This window comes from Anabrus simplex, chromosome 6 (assembly GCF_040414725.1).
Source record: "Anabrus simplex isolate iqAnaSimp1 chromosome 6, ASM4041472v1, whole genome shotgun sequence".
Taxonomy (NCBI): Eukaryota; Metazoa; Arthropoda; class Insecta; order Orthoptera; family Tettigoniidae; genus Anabrus; species Anabrus simplex.
The window spans coordinates 313,561,376-313,581,116 of record NC_090270.1 but is presented as its reverse complement, the minus strand read 5'-3'; the positions used below and the strand labels follow the sequence as shown (position 1 = coordinate 313,581,116).

General features: G+C 38.6%; 1 protein-coding gene across 1 annotated transcript in view; it reads left to right on the top strand.

The window, feature by feature from the left end:
• Positions 1-19,741, top strand: part of LOC136876001 (uncharacterized) — a 262,339-nt gene that overhangs the window by 194,017 nt on the left and 48,581 nt on the right. The window contains exons 15-16 of the mRNA XM_068228298.1: positions 11,448-11,647; positions 11,823-12,057. Of these exons, the coding sequence (XP_068084399.1) occupies positions 11,448-11,647; positions 11,823-12,057 (435 nt within the window). The remainder of the gene's footprint in view (positions 1-11,447; positions 11,648-11,822; positions 12,058-19,741) is intronic.

The window sequence follows — 19,741 nt, the reverse complement described above, 5'->3', positions numbered from 1 at the left end:
AATAACCTTGGATACGTCTGAACGTAATTAAAACAGGGAGTGGCGCCCCTGCCTATGTGAGTCCCAGAGCACACTGACCCGGTGTGTAACATGTGGTATGGGTCCCAGCTCAGGGTTATGAGTGAAGACCTCACGGATATCTACAGTGAAGAAGGTGGACTTCGGTATGGTAGAGATGGCAGAAGGGGCAAACCCGTAGCATCTGCACTCCAGAAGGGCAGCTACAAAAGGCGTCTGTCTCAATGTTAGGGGTGGCCTAATTTTGACCTGGCAGTAGGTATAAAATGCCTTTGGGTGTGGCAAGCCCATCGTAACAATAGCCTATGTGGACAAAGCAGATATGGTGCCTCGGAAAAGGTTAGGGTGTCCCCTGCTAAAAGCAATGCGCAGCTCTTCAGGTGCTGGGGAACTGTGAGAAATGGGCAACCAGCACCAAACAGCATCAAGGTTGCAACAGTAAATGTCCTGACACTGACGGGTAAGACAGAAGAACTGGTTGACTTCATGATCTTTAGCCATAGTTGGATTGTGCGAGACCAAGAAGAGGAGTACAGGGGAGATTCCTCTGAGAGGAGGATACAGGCGGTATTACAGCGGCGGACTTGAACCAAAAAATGAAGTAGCCATCATACTTAGAAAAGAAATCCAAGAATATGTGGAATATACAAAATACGTCAGCGATAGGATGATGGTGATGAGACTCCAGTTTGAAAATGGCGTGACAGATCTATTTCAGTTGTATGCCGCACAAACTGGTTGCATAGATGAACATCTAGAGGACTTCTTAGAGGAAGTGGAGAGACAGATAGAAGATAAGGAAGTGCAATTGATGGGAGATCTAAATGCACAAGTTGGAATGGAAAGACAGGGAAAGGAGGATGTTGTAGGGCCCTTTAGATATGGAAATGTAAATCAATAAGGTGAGTTGTTGGTGAATTTTTGCATGAGGAATCAAATGATTGTTGGAAACCCTTGGTTTAGGAAGAACAGTCAGAAGATTACAAGGTATGGTTGTAGAGACAAACAAAGACCATGATTGATTATATAATCATAGAGAAAGAACACCGGAAGAACCTTTTAGACGTAACAGCCCTGCCTGAAGAAGCCTTTGGTGGAGATCATAGAGTTGTGATAGGAAAATTGAAAGTGGGAAAGATTGAAAAACCCCCATTAAGAAGAGATAAAAGAATTAAGGTATGGAAGTTGAAGGAGAAAAGCATACAAGAAGAATTTCAAAGGGAAATAATACCCTTGGTACCCAGGACAGAGGTGGGGAATCTTGAAGATGAATGGAAAAGATGTAAGGAAGCACTGGTTGGATGTGCAGAAAAGATACGTGGTAGAAAATCAGGAAATGTGAAAGACACACACAAGTGGAATGATAGGGTAAAGATTAAAGTGAAGGAAAAGAAAATGGCGTGGAAAGCATGGAAAACATCTAGGACTGAAGAAAGTAGAAGAAAATATGTGGAGGCAAATAATTTGGCCAAGAAAGTAGTGGAGGAAGAAAAGAGGAAAAGCTGGGCTATTCACACAGAAATTGAGAGATGATATGCAGGGCAGCAAGAAATTACTGTATGCTATCTTCAGAAACAAAAAGAGAAATCAAGTAAACACCAGATTTGTGAAGGATGAAGGTGGCATAATATTAAAAAAAGCCAGAAGAAATAAGAAATAGATGGAGAGAGTATTTTTAGAAGTTGCTGAACATAAGAACTGATGACAGTCATTCAATGGACGACCAGAAAAGGCAATTAGTTGATGAAGAAATGGATAAAGAAATTACAATGAATGAAATTGAAATGGCAGTAAGAAAGATGAAGAATGGAAAAACTGCTGGAATAGATGAAATTTCAGTAGAGATGATAAAGGCGGCTGGAGCTGTATGCCTGCAGTGGACATATCAGGTTCTCAGGAATGTCTGGGAGAATAAGGAGGTCCCTGAGGATTGGCAAAAAGGAATAATCATCCCGATTTTCAAGAAAGGCGATAAGAAAGTTTTGAAGGACTACAGGGGAATTACTCTTAATATCCCATGTTGCTAAGATAATGGAAAGGATACTGGAAAGTAGAATAAGGTTGAGGGTTGAAAATCAGGTACAGGAAAATCAGTTTGGTTTCAGAAGTGGAAGATCAACAATAGAGCCCATTTTCATTATGAGACTACTAATGGAAAAGCAATGGAGGTACGGAAGTGATATGGTGATGACATTTATTGACATTGAAAAGGCATATGACAGTGTCCCCAGGACTAGACTTTGGGACAGTCTAGTGCAAAAAGGAATTGGACAGGGATTAATAAAAATGATCGTGGCATTGTAAAACGAATATTGTAGTTGCGTGCAAACACAAGTTGGCAGGACAAGTTGGTTTAAAATAACTAATGGGCTGAGACAGGGAAGTGTTCTATCACCAATCCTGTTTACAATAGTAATGTATGACGACATGAGAACAGCAAAAGCAGCATATGGAGGAAGAGAAATGAACGTTGTTATTTGCAGATGATATTGTGATTTGGGGAGAAGACGACAGGGAGGTTCAAGAACAGTTGAATGTGGTGAATGGGAAGATCAAAAAATGTGGATTGAAAATAAGTGTAGCAAAGAGTAAAACTCTTGTTATGACTAGAGGGGAGAAAGAAGGGAAAGGTTAGATTAGACTTGCAGACAAGTCCCTGGAAGTAGTGGAAACGTTCAAATACCTGGAGAGTGAATTAATGGAGAATGCTCGACTGGATGCTGAGATTAAGAGGATTCAAGCTGGAAGTTGTTTCTGTTATACTGTAAGAAACATGTTATGGGACAAAGATGTGCCAATGGAAGCAAAGGGTACTATATATAAGATGTATTACGTACCCATAACAACTTACGGAGCAGAAACTTGGACAATGACAAAGAAGGATGAGAGTCGAATACAGGCGTCTGAAATGAAGTTTTTGAGAAGTATGATACAGAAGAGTAGAAGAGACAAAATAAGGAATGAGAAAACTAGGGAAGAAATTGGAGTGGAAAAAATGAATGATAGAATAGAGAGCCGATTAAGATGGTTTGGGCACGTAAAGCAAATAAGTGACGAAAGAATGCCAAACCAACACAGTATTATAGAAAGAAACCTGGTCTGGGACCCAGTGTTGGAGGAGGAGTGGTGGAAAGACCGAAGAAAGTGGAGAGGAACCATATTTGCCCCTACCCGGCTACAGCTGAATAAAGGGAAATGATGATGATGAGTATAGTAACTTATTAGAATTTAGAGTGCCTATTCTATAATTTTGAGTAGTTTTGCAAATTTTGAATTTTAATGGTAATTTTCTTTTCTGTTTGTGCTTGGTAATAACCTGTTCTAATTAGAATAAGTCTGAACGTAGTTTAAAAATTGTAGTGTATTGTAGTATCTGTACTTGGTCTGAACATAGTTTAAAATTATTGTAGCGTATTATAGTACCTTATTAGAAAATAGTGTGTTTATTCTATTACTATGAAATATTTGTGTAGTATAGTACCGTTTCTGTGGTATCTAGAGTAACTATCTTACTAGAATTCTGTTGTTGTAATTAGGGTAGACTTAACTGCAGTTAAGAATTGTGTAATTCTTGTGTATTATTCTCTGTTTCCAGTAATTAACAGCAATTTTCATCCTGTTAGCGTGTTATAGGAATAAAAATCGTACAATTAAGTAGTATTGTAGTGTAGTAGTAGCCTATATTAATTAACTTATTGTCGTGTGATCTTTGTGAACTAACCTAGACAATATTTCTTTCCTTTCATTTTTATTTTGCACAGAATAAGTTATCTTATTTTTCCTTTTCTTTTCATTATTTAGTAAAGAATGGCTAAGGAGTACGAGTGTAGGAACTGTGGGTGTGGCCAGTTATTAAGGAGTATGAGGGAGGAATTGGAGAGCTTGAGGGAGATAATTAGGATTCTCTCAGAGGACAGGAAGGAAAGTAGGCCTCCGTCAAACAATGTACAGGATACAGTACGTTTAATAGAGGGATGGGAAGGAAAGGGGGGAATTGTAGAAGACAGGTGGTCTAATGTTTTAAGGGGAAGGAGATTGCAGGCTAAGGGCTTCATTCAGGATCAGAATTCAGGACAGGTGTGGGTGAGAAATCGGTACGAGTCATTGCAGGTAGAACAACCGAGGGAAGATGAGGAACAGGGAACTGTTGCCGAGAAGTGTGGAAGTCGGAGAAAGGGAAGAGGTAGGAAAGGGAAATGTGGAGTAGTGGATAGGAAAAGACAAGTGGAACAGGGTCATGGGGAGGAGAAAAGGGAGGAGGAAGTAGCTTCTGCAGCTATCAGGAAAGATAGGACTGACCAGGAGGGGAGGGGATCAAATGAGGTGGGTAGGGTTGAGGCTCTGGTCATGCGGGACAGTGGAATAGGAGGAATACTGACTGGCAGGTGATTGGGGATTTAAATGAGACTATGGAGTGGGTATATGGGAAACTGGGAGTGAGATTTCTAGATCCTAATGGGTGGGTAGGAGATAGGGATCTGCCCTCAGATGGCCTTCACTTAAACCGCAGTGGTACATATAAGTTAGGAAATTTGTTTAGAAGGGTTATATGGAGAGACATTCAGGGAAACAGGGTGGCCTAGGGAGCGGTGTTAATGGAACAGGGAACCGGAAATCAAGTAGGGATGATTTAAAAATGTTAGTTCTCAACTGTAGAAGTATGGTATTGTAAAGAAAGGAATAGAATTAAGTAATTTAATAGATATATACTTACCAGATATTGTAATAGGAGTTGAATCATGGCTGAGAAATTCCTCAAAAAATAAATTAACAAAAATATACTTACACAGAGCTGCTTGCACTGTTCGCACAATGGTACCATAGTTTGTCACATCTCGCTCCCTGCACAGAATTAGGTGGCCCTTCCCCGGTTCACTGGGACTGAGTTTTCCAACAATAACGTTGGCCATGTATCTTCCACAACTGTCTGTGGTCTCGTCGATAGATAACCAAATTGGGTGGCTCCCGATCTCAATTTACCAAATGTCAGTTGGGAAGGTAATGCGAACGACAGGAATCTCTACGATACACCCCCAGTTCCGGGAGAAAATTATTTGATAAGATAATCAGCTATGTGGGAAACGATAAGGAAAGGAACGTGATTGTAGCGGGTGATCTCGTCCCTGATTGCGTGTAGAACATGGTGAAGAAAGTACCTGAATGAATATTCTTCATGGAATGAAGGTATTATCAAGAGATAACCTTCATTACAACAGAGCCAGATCCATGTTAAAATTACTTCTAAATTGTTTAAACGAGAATGCGGAATACGGCAATCGTGCATGAATTCATACCTTTTCATACTCTGAAGAAACGTCATTTTTATGTAGGGTCGACTCATGAGGCAACTCTCTTCCTGCAAAGTCCTTGAAGAGGTCTAATCTCAGCATGTTCGACCTTGTAGAGGGGTATGTTGGCGCTTAAAAACGCCCTACAAACTCTGGAAGAGAACTGTCCGAGAGCTGTTGCTGATTGAACAAAGGTTGTATCAGCGCTTGTTTCTTCTATTTCCTTTTTTTAAATTCTTCAACTTTTGCTGAGTGCCCACTTGTGGCTTTATGTTGGGAAAATTGAATACACTTTGAAATCTTGATCTGAAAATAAATAGGTAGGTACACATAAGTGAGAAAAAAATACATTGAATGAACAAAAATAAAGCATTGTGGACTATGAAATTATTTTCAAATATTGCAGTAGAAATACGAGCACCCTCTCAACGATTCCATGAAAAATCAGCAAATCCAAACGTCAATTTCTGTATCGGAAATGTAAAATCTGAGGATCTAACGGGTCTACACTCCGAATTCTTAGACTTATCTCTACTTACCTAGCAGGTAGGCACCGTATGCTGCACATACAGCTTACTTGAAATTTCAACTGTTTGACCAGTAATATCTTTAAGAACGTAGATGTGAAACTGTCAATAAGAACTTACCTCTTTTTTGCACATTTTGCAGAATAGAATTTTCCCCTCAGTAGAAAACGAGTCAGGGTCTTCCTTTGCACATTGTCGGAGTAAAACACTCAGAGATTCCTTAATTTTAGGCATCGCGTAGTTAGAAATCACAAGAAGTCAATAGGTACGTACGGATATGATTACGAACTGAGAACTGAGAGTAGAATGCAAAAAACTTGACTTGACCGGGTCGGATCTTCCACCACTTCATGGGAAAAGCCACCTAAACAATACTGGTTCCCAAAATAGGCACACCACTAAAATACCGCACATTTCAAAGTGAAAGGATGCTTGAGGCTTTCATCGCTTATGTAACGAGTCGCACTCTAATCCGGCAGAGGCCAATTAGGGTGTGTGAATGACCTCACTAAAGGTTAAAAACCTGCGGTTCTATTATTCGCACTAGATAGGCTTTTCAATAATTATTTCTATTTTAGAACCTTAAGGATGGTCAGGGCCCGAATTCGGGGGTGAATTCGAAGAAAAACAAACTATTTAGACGAAAACCACAAGAATATGCATATATGTGCTTCTTTTCTGAAAACCGTGGTTTTATGCATTTATATGCTCGATAAATTTAAATTCTGTTGGTCCCAGAGAGATGAAAATACTACCGAAAGGCTTCTTTCAATGTGTACTATTCAGGAAAAAGATATGCTAATATGCTCGAATCCGAGCCCTAGTTATGAGGATATTTAGGGGTTGTAGTAAGGGTGTAAAGGAGAGAGCATACACTAGCCTGCAAAAAAAAAAAAAAACTTTTTTTGTTCTGTAAAAACGAAAATAGGTGGATTTTATTAATTTCTTAACGCAGCATTTGAAAAAAAATTAGTTTTGGCATATCACATCTGGTTTAGTGGCAATTTTACAAAATATTATTTTGTTCTTACGTAAAATTTTTGATACTTAGTATTGATTAAATTTGATGTATTAATATAGATTTCAGCTTGCAAAACGTAATCATATTTTGCGTGCTTTGAATACACATAAATGCTGCTTTGTAAGCAAGTAGATGGTTTGTATTATATTTTTAATGTATATTGAAATTCTTGAAACTGAAGCATAAAACGCCTATTTAGTTTCGGCTGTACAGTTGCTTTTAAATTAATATAACCATACCTTGAATAAAAATTACATGGTTAATCATACATAGTTTTGTTACTTACATTATATGCAGGTTAGATTCACACCTCCATCTTTTCCCATTTTCCGTGGAATTTCCGGGTTTTTGAAGTTCTTGAATGATCTCTAGAAGGGTCATCTCATGCAATCGACCAGCAGTAATCGGCCATCATATTCACATCCCAATGTCCCTGATAGCATCGTTCTGCATCTTTGAGATCCTGGTGAAACCTTTCACCTTGTTCTTCACTGACAGTTCCTAAATTTGGAGGGAAATAATACAGATGCGAAGCTAAGAAATGAAGCTTAAGGTTCATATTACAACTGAGTTCCTTAAACTTTACCAACATTTTCCTTACAATTTCTTTGTATTGAGGGTCCTTAATGTTGCCAAGTTATTTAGTCACTACATCTTTGAAAGCGTTCCATGCCTCTTTCTCAATTTTGGTCATCATGTCTGTGAAATTTTTATCCTTCATCAGTTTACGAATCTGTGGTCCATCAAATACGTCTTTTTTGATTTTTTCATCTGATAATGGGGGAAAATTAGTGGATAAATATTGGAAGCATAGGCTACTTTTATCTAATGCCTTGCCATACAGTTTCATCAATCCTAATTTGATGTGCAAGGGTTGAAGTAGAATTTTTTAACGGTCAATAAGACTTGCATTCAAGAAATTTTTGGATCCTGGTTGTTTCCTTTCTGGCCAATTCACTGTATCCCAATGTTTATCCCGTGCCCTGCTCTCCCATTCGCATAGGAAACAGGGAAATTTTGTATATCCTTTTTGTTGTCCCAGCAACAATCCAATGATCTTCAAATCATCGCAAATTTGCCACCCATGCTCATGATATGTAAATTTTTCAAGCACCAGCTTTAAGGTCTCGTATGTTTCAGACATTTTTGTGGAGTGTGCAAGTGGACGGATGCCAGAACATTTGTATTATGAAGCAAAACAGCCTCTAAACTTATTTTGGAAGAGTCAATAAAAACACGCCAGTTACTAGGATCATACTCTTTCTCTCCCAATTGACGTAGAAAATTTGAAACATCCATACAAAATACAGGTTCATCTTCTTGAGTATAATACTTTCGGGCTGTTGTCTTTGAAAGGAAACTGCTTTATCAGTCCATCATAAACATTGCTTTTAACACGTCTGTTTATTCAAGTGGTATAAGATGAAAGACAAACTTTCAACCGTCTTATTTTCAATCCTACATACCTCGCGGTCTATTGCGTATCTGGGGGAGTTTGTTATGAATTTACCAGGAAATCCGCAACTACAAAATAAAAATTTAGACAGCAATAAACCTATAATAAAATGCAAACAATAACAAATCAAATCACATAATTGTTTTCTAAAAATAATTGCGCGAGAACATCTCTCAACATTACATCTTACAAATTCATGCAGATACTAAAAAAACGAATTGCGTCAAAAATAGACGTGATAGGAAAAAAATAGCATCATTTTCGGAATCAGGGCAGCGATTTCCATAAGAAGTACATATTTTCTATTTTACTGCAAAATCATGTTGGCTAGTGATATTTGTCTCTGGTGAGACCCCAACTAGAGTATGGTTCCAGTGTATTGGACCCTGACCAGGATTACTTGATTCAGGAACTGGAAAACATCCAAAGAAAAGTAGCTTTATTTGTTCTGGGTGATTTCTGACAAAAGAGTGGCATTTCAAAAATGTTGCAAGTTTGGGCTGGGAAGACTTGGGAGAAAGGAGACGAGCTGCTCAAGTAAGTTGTATATTCCGAGCTGTCATTGGAGAGATGGCGTGGGAGGACATCAGTAGACGAATAAGTTTGAGTGGTGTCTTTAAAAGTAGGAAAGATCACAATATGAAGATAAAGTTGGGATTCAAGAGGACAAATTGGGGCAAATATTCGTTTATAGGAAGGGGAGTTAGGGATTGGATTAACTTACCAAGGGAGATGTTCAATAAATTTCCAATTTCTTTGCAATCATTTAAGAAAAGGCTAGGAAAACAACAGATAGGAAATCTGCCACCTGGGCGACTGCCCTAAATGCAGATCAGTCGTAGTGAGTGAGTGAGTGAGTGAGTCTCTGAAAGAGAATCTCTTTAAATAAAACATGAATTGCCTTACTAAGTTTTTAGTGATAGTTACCTTCTTTCATCTTAATTTCTCACGTTCACATTTGATGTCTATGGATATTTGAGTGCAAGATATATTCGTTCTTCTTTTGACAGTGCTCACGAAAGTGTTAAAGTAGTTTAATTTAATGGGGCCTTTATTGACAAAAATAAGGGTCATTCTTACTTACAGTGATTGAGTGTGATGCCAGTTGATAATAAATCCATGGTCGAGTCTGCTTGCGTTTCAGCACACAAGGATTACAAAAAAAATGGAGAATATGGCACTCAATGAGTTAACTTGTTTATCTTCTCTCTGTCTGTCTGTCTCTCCTTGCTCTTCTGTTATGTGCATATGTTTGCCCTGACCAATGAGAGAGAGTGTAAGCCAGTACTGGGCGGTTCTGAGGGCTGTACTGATTTCCTTGCCTGAAATGAATATTTCTGACCACAAGTAATTAATGAACGCCAGTGAACATTCCAGCACCCAAGCATGGTCATCCGCTTTCCATTACAACTATTTGGGAATAACACTACAGACAACGGCGGCGTCCTTTGGTATACATATTCAAGAAAGAACGGCAGCAGCAATCAGAGCCTCATACAGCATCCAAAACATTTCAAACCTATCAATCAGCACGGCGATGAGACTTTTCAAGACGACAGTAGTGCCAGTGATAACTTATGGAATTGAGATCACGTGGGAAAAGCTGAAGATCGGAGACCTGATGAGAATAGAAAGAATAAAAGCAATGTTCATGAAGAGGATTGCCCGAGTTGGAAAGACAGCGCCATCCCGGATGGTATACGAAATGATGCGGGAGACGTATTTCATAGAAGACATATGATCACAATTCTACCTACAATCAACGGAAGCAAGCAGGGCACTAGTAAACATCAGGGAAAGGAAGAAAAATGAAATTGACCTCTTCTACACCTCACCAGCGATGACGGACGATAGATGGACTAGAGAGTGCAACACACAGCGCCACGTGATAACACGACTCTTCATACATGTGTTTCACCACAAGATATGCGTAAACCAGAAGTTCCATGAGCCAGACGAAGATTGTAAGTGCACTTTGTGTGGGTAGAAGTGTAGTAGATACCACATCATAACTTGCACGAAAAGAACCAGGACAATTACAGACTATAGCAAAGACTGAAATGTGAAATTTATTTAATGCTCGAACTTGAGTGTACATTTCTCTATTAAATTAATTCCATCCATCGTAGGTATATTGTTTGGTTCTTTTAGCAGCATTCATTTTTTTTTTTATGAGTGTGAGGAGCTGGCCCACAGCATCAACCTCCAACCTAGAGGACCAGTTTATTTCTAATCAAGGTTCTCTTCCTTTGGCCTTGGACAAGTCAATGCCATACTGCAAAGTAGAAGTCTTTGTACTAACTCTATTAACAATTGTCCCTAACCTGTGATTTTATTGCATGCAAATAGCACGCTGTAAGGTTTTCCACAATTGTCTGAGGCTTCTAATCAGGCTGTGGTGAAAGCAATGAACTATTATACCCAATAAACGGAAATTTCATAATATTATTACTGTTTTGTGTAAATATCCACAAAAGTTTAACCTGTATTAAACTAGCTCCTGGTAACTGTGGTAAACAAATCTCATGCACAGTAAGATGTCAAATATCATTAAATTTATTCTCATAAACACTAACATTTACTGTCATACAGTCATATAAAATCAACTTCTAACATAGGAGATAATGAAGTAAATGTGAAGGTAACATAAGTATCAGGAGTTTGACACTACTAAGTCATTGACTTCTTGTAAGGACTAATATATCGTTAGAAAAAATATTTATCTAATGAAGAAGAACTGAGATAGTTTAACCCTGTAGAAGGCGCAGTTTCCCTCTACTATAAGTCAGTAAATCTGAAAGCTGTTGCATATATAGGAGGTCTTGCATAGAGAATGGTAGAGGTAGACCAAGGTATGAATATGACAAGCAGATGTAGGATGTAGCAGTTACGTAGAAATGAAATTGTTAGCTCAGGTTAGGGTGGCACGGAGGGCTGCATCAAACCAGTCTATGGACTGATGACTCAAACAACACAGTTTTATTTCTTTTCCTTCAGTGCTTAGTGATGTGATTTGTATTTACTCATATTGTAGAACTCATTTCGTCCTGCAACATTGCAGACATCTGCCCTTTGATGTACCATAGCTAAGCCATTTCTTCTGCAGAATTTTCCCATGAAGTTCATCTTTCTTCTAGGCCAAATGAATGGACCTCATAGAGGAAGGCGGGGTGGTCTCCAGATAGTCCGTCATCAGACTCCTGTGCAACAGCAACAACAGCAGCAGCAACAGAAGGGCATTCGTTTACAGCAGAAGCGCCCATCATTTGATAGTCCTAATAGTAATGTTGTTCCTCTTCAACAGGTTCGTTACGATGCTGGGCCAAAGAGGAAAAAGGTGAAATATTTTTCTTTTGCTATTTATTTCTAAGTAATCACATTAAGGACATAGTTTTTTAAACTTGAATTTTGAAGTATCTCCTGTAGTTTTCTCCATAAATTGAAGTTTAAGCATGGTGATGTAAATTTGTATGTATATTTGTTGGAGTGATTCAGACCGCGTTCATTTACAGCGTATGCCTGACATGAGTAATCTCCATGAAGTGCAAACTGTAGACACTTTGCCTACACAACCTGAGGAACCTGATGAAAATGAAGATGAAGAAACTCGTGAGTACCGCAAGAAAATAGAAGAACAAAAACGGCTTCGAGAACGCATTCTACAGCAGAAGGAAGCCAGACGCAAGTTAGCTGCTCTTGAGAAGCAACGGGAACTACAGAAAAAGGATATAGATCTTCAGGGTGCAGGTTTGTTATAATTTCTACTTTATTTCACCTTCTTGCATTCCCTCTCCATTCCATAGAATATTTCTTTTTTAATGTATCATTTTTTAAAATACCCAACTTGGAGAGAAAAAGTGCTTGTGAGATATGTAAGGCTTTGGTCAACTCTGTTCTTTTCTTTGTCCAATAGTATTACATGACTCTTCCATTTATTTTTTATTTGTTTGCAAAAGTCCTAATTTAAAAAAATGTATTCTGATGGATGTGTATAGTAGAGTGCCCGACTCATGATCCTAAGTTTGCAGCTTCAATCCTGGTTGAGGTAGTCAGTTTTTGAAAGGTGTTCAAAAAATCTTGGCACTCCATGTCATTGTTGCCATGTTGAAGACCTCTGGTAGCACACTTACTGTTAACTCAATCATAGGAACCTGTCAGTAAAAGCCTGCATACACTACTAGACGGCAGCAGAATCGGAATGTTGAAATTGACAGACAGGCCACATAGATGATACCACTTCAGAAGATCTGCAACTTGGTAGCTGAGGCCATACAGTAGTACAGTTTATATGGCTGAGATGTCAGGTGACACTGAGTGTGCCACCAGAGATGTTTAACATGCTCACAACAATGACATGGAGTGCTAAGATTCTTGACTGTCCTTCAAAATCCAACTACTTCAGCTGGGACCAAAACCATGAACAGTGGTAATAATGTAATGCTTTTGCTCTTCAACGTAATGATAAAGAAATGTTCTGATCCATGTTTTTTCCTTACTGTAATGGAAAGGTCCCTTGATTACAAGATATTAGAAACATTTCGTATTGACGATTTCCACTTTACAAAGGAAATTTAATATGTCCTCCTATTCAGTACATACACATCTCCATCATTAGATGGAGTAATAATAGTCAAACATGTTTCAACTCATTTGTGCCATCTTCAGTGAAAAAAGGTGTTAAGGTTTTTTGCATAATTGATGCTAAAAAGTATGTTAAAACATAAGAAAAGAATGAAAAACAAAAGAGACGTGACAGAATTACAACAATTCAATGTATGCATCATCTCCACCATTAGATGGAGTAATAATCAACTCGTTCGAGCCATCTTCAATGAAAAAGGTCAAAGTTTTTTTACATAATTGATGCTAAAAAAGTGTTAAAACATAATGAAGAAAAGAATGAAAACAAAATAATGAGGCATGACGGAAACAAACAATAAGTGATTATGGCGAGGTTGTGGACCTCTTAGTCTAAAACTTGCAGTGTGTTATAATTAAAAAACGAGGATGAAATCACTGTGCTAAAATTCAAAATGACAGTCTGTCTCTGTTGAGTCACCATCACAAATAGTTAAGAGGGGAGCAAAAAACTTGAGAAAATAAGTTTGAGAGCCAACAAGTGCCAAGTGACTATTATTACTCCATCTAATGATGGATATGTGTATGTACTGAATAGGACATATTAAATTTCCTTTGTAAAGGTCCCTTGATGGTAACTGCTGCAGAAGGTGCAGTGAGACTGAAACTTTACCTCTCATCTTGTGGTCCTGTCACTTCAGTGAAGCTCATCAAAACACCAGACATCACAACATCAGTTCGTCCATAGAACATATGCTCCATGGGAAAGGATTTCAAGTGCATGAGGAAATCCATGGCATTGGAGTAAATGGCAGCACGAGAAGGATAGGCATGATCGCCATTAAAGAGAAGATAGGATATATATTAGACCCTACAGTAAGATTTAAAATGCACTACAACAAACCAGACGAAGTAGACAGAGAAAAGAAGTCTATCTACCTGCCTACAGTACTGTATTATATTAATAAATACGAGCTGGATAACTTAGAAGTGAGGAGTCTTATGATCGGTGCGAGAGGGACATTCCCTAAGAAGACGATAGAGCTGATGAAGACCTTCAACATTAGTTCCAAAGAGTTCATGACAGGGGGCTGAGAGCACTCAAGGGTTCTCTTTTGATGCTCAGACACCATTTGTATTTGCCAGACTGAGACATGATTTACTTTATTTTTTTTAAATTTTTGAATGAAATTGTTTTTGTATATTCTTTGTCGTAGCCAGACTCCAAGTGGAGCAAGATTTTGAAAATAAAATACATTATTCTCACACTTTACAATCTATAGGTTAAATTATACTTGAAGTGGTAAAATATGGTTGGAAGGCAGGGATGAAATAGCTTCATTGAGTAAGATTAGCTGGAATGTTAGTAAGGTACATTCTGATTGGACAAAAGCAGTAATTGCACCTGTCTATAAGCAAGGGAACACGAAGGATTGCAGCAACTCTCAAGGTATTTCATTGATCAGTATACGAGGCAAGTTGTTAGCTGGCTTTTGGGGAGGGAGGGTGCAATCAGTGGTTGATAGTTTGATAAAAACCAGTGTAGTTTTAGCCCACAGACTGTCAGAACCAGACTTTCAGTATTCACCATGTAATTGAAAAATGCTGCCAGAGGAATAGAGAGTTATGGTAATTTGGCTTGTATGCTATCACCTTCGCGTAAACACTAGGTAGCTACCTGGAGCCAGACACCGATATATAGGGTTGGCTTGACTGATTTTCAGCAACAATTTGCTTTAGACTGGGATGCTATCTATCGTTAGATGTATGAAACTCATTTTGATTGTCTTTTCCTGTGCTTGCATCTGCTGATAATCACCAACAAGCCTAATAAGAGAAGTCTGTAGCATTATGGACAATGATTTATGTCAAGCTTTTGTGAGGTTAACATCATCATCATCATCATCATCATCATTTCCCTTTATCCAGTTGTAGCCAGGTAGGGAAAAATATGGTTCCTCTCCACTTTCTTTGTCTTTCCACCATTCCTCCTCCAACAGTGTCCCAGTCCAGGTTTCTTTCTATAAAACTGCATTGGATTGTGTCCTTCCATCTCAATCGTGGTCGTCCACGGCCTCTTCTTCCTTGCATTTGCATTTGCATCACGTTTTTTGGCATTCTTTCATCACTCATTCGCTTTACGTGCCCAAACCATCTTAGTGGGCTCTTCTCTATTCTATCATTCATTTTTTCCACTCCAATTACTTCCTGGATTTTCTCATTCCTTATTTTGTCTCTTCTACTCTTCTGTATCATACTCCTCAAGAACTTCATTTCGGCTGCCTGTATTTGACTCTCATCCTTCTTTGTCATTGTTCAAGTTTCTGCTCCGTAAGTTGTTATAGGTACGTAATACATCGTGTGCATAGTTTCCTTTTCTGCCATTAGCACATCTTTGTCCCATAACATGTTTCTTACACTATGATAGAAACAACTTCCAGCTTGAATCCTCTTACTAATCTCAGCATCCAGTCGAGCATTCTCCATTAATTCACTCCCCAGGCATTTGAACGTCTCCACTACTTCCAGGGGCTTGTCTGCAAGTCTCATCTGACCTTTCCTTTCTTTCTCCCCTCTAGTCATAACAAGAGTTTTACTCTTTTCTACACTTATTTTCAATCCACATTCTTCGATCTTCCCACTCACCACATCCAACTGTTCTTGAACCTTCATGTCCTCTTCTCCCCAAATCACAATATCATCTGCAAATAACATCATGTTCATTTCTCTTCCTCCTTATGTTGCTTTTGTTGTTCTCATGATGTCATACATTACTATTGTAAACAGGATTGGCGATAGAACACTTCCCTGTCTCAGTCCACTAGCTATTTTGAAACAACTTGTGTTTGCACGCAACTACAACATTCCTTGTACATTGCCATGATCATTTTTATTAATCCCTGTCTAATTCCTTTTTGCACCAGACTGTCCCAAACTTTAGTCCTGGGGACACTGTCATATGCCTTTTCAATGTCAATGAATGTCATCACCATATCATTACTGTACTCCCATTGCTTTTCCATTAGTTGTCTCATAATGAAAATGGGCTCTATTGTTGACCTTCCACTTCTGAAACCAAACTGATTTTCCTGTATCTGATTTTCAACCTAATCCTATTTTCCAGTATTCTTTCCATTATCTTAGCAACATGGAATATTAGAATAATTCCCCTGTAGTTCTTCAATACTTTCTTATCACCTTTCTTGAAAATTGGGATGATTATTCCTTTTTGCCAATCCTCAGGGACCTCCTTATTCTACCAGACAATCCTGAGGACTCGATGTGTCCAGTGCAGGCCTACAGCTCCAGCTGCCTTGATTATCTCTACTGAAATTTCATCTATTCCAGCAGTTTTTCCATTCTTCATCTTTCTTACTGCCATTTCAATTTCATTTCATTGTAATTTCTTTGTCCATTTCATCAACTAATTGCCTTTTCTGGTCGTCCATTGAATGACTGTCATTAGTTCGTATGTTCAGCAACTTCTGAAAATACTCACTCCATCCATTTCTTATATCTTCTGGCTTTGTTAATATTCTGCCTCCTTCATCCTTCACAAATCTGGTGTTTACTTGATCTCTCTTTTTGTTTCTGAAGATACCATACAGTAATTTCTTGCTGCCCTGCATATCATCTCTCAATTTCTGTGTGAATAGCCCAGCTTTTCCTCTTTTCTTCCTCCACTACTTTCTTGGCCAAATTATTTGCCTCCACATATTTTCTTCTACTTTCTTCAGTCCTAGATGTTTTCCAAGCTTTCCACACCATTTTCTTTTCTTTCACTTTAATCTTTACCCCTATCATTCCACCTGTGTGTGTCTTTCACATTTCCTGATGTTCTACCACATACCTTTTCTGCATATGCAACCAGTGCTTCCATAAATCTCCACCAAAGGCTTCTTCAGGCATGGCTGTAACATCTAAAAGGTTCTTCCGGTGTTCTTTCTCTATTATTATATAATCAGTCATGGTCTTTGTTTGTTTTTCTCCCCAACCATACCTTGTAATCTCCTGACTTCAAACCAGGTGTTTCCAAGAATCATTTGGTTCCTCATGCAAAAGTCCACTAACAACTCGCCTTCTGGATTTACCTTTCCATATCCAAAGGGTCTACATCATCTTCCTTTCCTTGTCTTTCAATTCCAACTTGTGCATTTAGATCTCCTATCAATAGCACTTCCTTATCTTCTATGTGTTTCTCTACTTCCTCTAAAAAGTCCTCTAGATGTTCATCTACACAACCCGTTTGTGGGGCAGATCTTTCATGCCATTTTCAAACTGGAGTCTCATCAGCATCATCCTATCACTGACGCATTTTGTATATTCCACATATTCTTGGATTTCTTTTCTAAGTATGCTGGCCACTCAATTTTTGCTTCAGGCCCTCCACTGTAATACAGCCTGTATCCTTCTTTCAGAGGAATCTCTCCCGTACCCCTCTTCTTGGTCTCTCACAGTCCAAGTATGGCTATATCTTTTTCTTTCATGAATTCAACCAGTTCTTCTGTCTTTCTCGTCAGTGTCAGGACAGTTAATGTCGCAATCTTGATGTAGTTTGGTGCTGGTTGCCCATTTCTCACAGTTCCCCAGCACCCGAAGAGCTGTGCTTCGCTTTTAGCAGGGGACGCCCTAACCTTTTCTGAGGCACCATATGTGCTTTGCCCATATAGGCTATTATTATGATGGGCTCACCACACCCAAAGGCATTTTATACCTTCTGCCAGGTTCAAAATTAGGCCGCCCCTATCATGGAGACTGACGCCTTTTGTAGTCGCCCTTCTGGAGTACAGACACTACAGGTTTGCCCCTTCCGCCATCTCTACCATACCGAAGTCCACCTTCTTCACTGTAGATATCGGTGAGGTTTTCACTCGTAACCCTGAGCTGGGACCCATACCAGATGTTACACAGCGGGTCAGTGTGCTCTAGGACTCACATAGGCAGGGACGCCACTCCCTGGGTTGCCTCTGAAGAGGGTCCCTACCTGCTACCTATGAGGTTAATCTATGGGCTCAAAATCAATACCGTTCCTAATTGGGTTTAAAATTTTGAGATTTTAATGGCTCTTGCTCCAAAGAAAAACTTTTTAATTTGAATTCAAATTTCAAATTTATTTTCGTTCCCTGCTTTTGTTCTTAACTCTCTTTTACTTCCATCTTTGTTACGGACCTATTGTCTTTGAACATTCTATGTGTAGCCTTCTGTGAATTGATTAAGTATTTCCATGATCTTCTATTTGCAACTAGCTCTGTGACCTCGTTTAGTTCCACATGTTTCTATTTATTGATAATGTTTTTTATTCTAATGTTTGTTTGTCCAACCCTTGTACCGTTTCTGTACGGGGTCGGGTATGAGGTGAGATGAATCTGTTGTGGGGGGTTTTTATGACCAGATGCCCTTCCTGATGTCAACCTTATCAGAGGAGCTATGAGATGAAATGAATGACGTGATATACGACAGTAGGGAGAGGGTGAAACCCAGTGCTGGCATGTAGCCTACTCCTGTCGAATAGCACCAAGGGGTCTGCTCAAGGCTTGACGTCCCCATCCGACGGACAAATCACCATCAGCAGCGTCATATGCCCTCACTCCATATGAGCCCTGCGGAGAGGTTTGGAATTTAATCCAGGCTTTTAGCATGCAATCTAGTGATTAGAAATTGTATACCACCACCTTCCCTACCCTGGTGGTCAGCATACTGATGGTGAAATTTTTTTCGACCAACGGGACTCGAACCGGCTAACCATGGTGTCAGACTGTTTAGACTTCAACCTTAACGATCACGGCCACCATGCGGGCTATTTTTTATTTTATTCTAATGTTTAACTTTATGAAAATAAATTTGGAAGGTAGAGAACAAATTGAGGTAAATATCCATTTACAGGAAGAGGAATTTGAGAATGGAATAGTTTATCGAGGGAAATGTTCGATAGATATCCAAGGTTTTTGAAATCATTAACGAGAAGACTAGTTAACAATTGATAGGAAATCTGCCACCTGGGCGAATCCTAAATGCAGATCAATAAAGATTGGAAAATCTCAAAATCACTTTCTATAAATAGCATGCATATGGAGCATTTTCCTACTAGACATAATATTGTGATTAAACATTTCAATGAAATATATTATTTAAAAAAGAATGTATGAAAAAGAGGCATGAAGTTGAATGCACCAGCTAATTATGAAAATAAAATTATTCGGCATAATGAAGACTCGAAACTTTGTACCTCATATTACGAAGCGAGCGCCTTAGCTATTACACTACGAGAACGCTTAGTGTGACACAGATACATATAATGACTTATATCTGGTATTTGAAAACTGAAAAATTAATATCAAAAAATTAAAGCTCATTTAAAATGATTTCAAAATAGATTGTGATTTTTGTATCCTTGTAGAGTTTCTTCGCAAAAGCTTGACATATAATATGCATAGAAAAACAATAAGTAAAGGATAAGTCTTTCACTAAAAGCAGTTCAACAAGCACTATGCATTGTTTTATATTTTGATTTAATCGGCTGATGATGACCCAGAATAGTGGTTGAAAACGGTACCGCTTTTAATCAAATAAGAATGTAACATTACATTTCTTATCTTCCTTGTATTGAATAGGTTGAACCACTTTATTTCTTGTTTTCAATTTAATTGTGATACAGTTCAATACAGAACATTATGAAATTTCTATCTTTAAATATTTATTGTTCCAAATCGGGTCTTGTTCTCTGATTTAATACTTGCACAAACATCACCATTACCATCATACTATGCGACTGTAGCCAGAGACTTGTCAATTCCATTTCCATTTTTAAACTTCCATCCGAGGCTTGTAGTATAGTTGAAAGCAAATACAACTT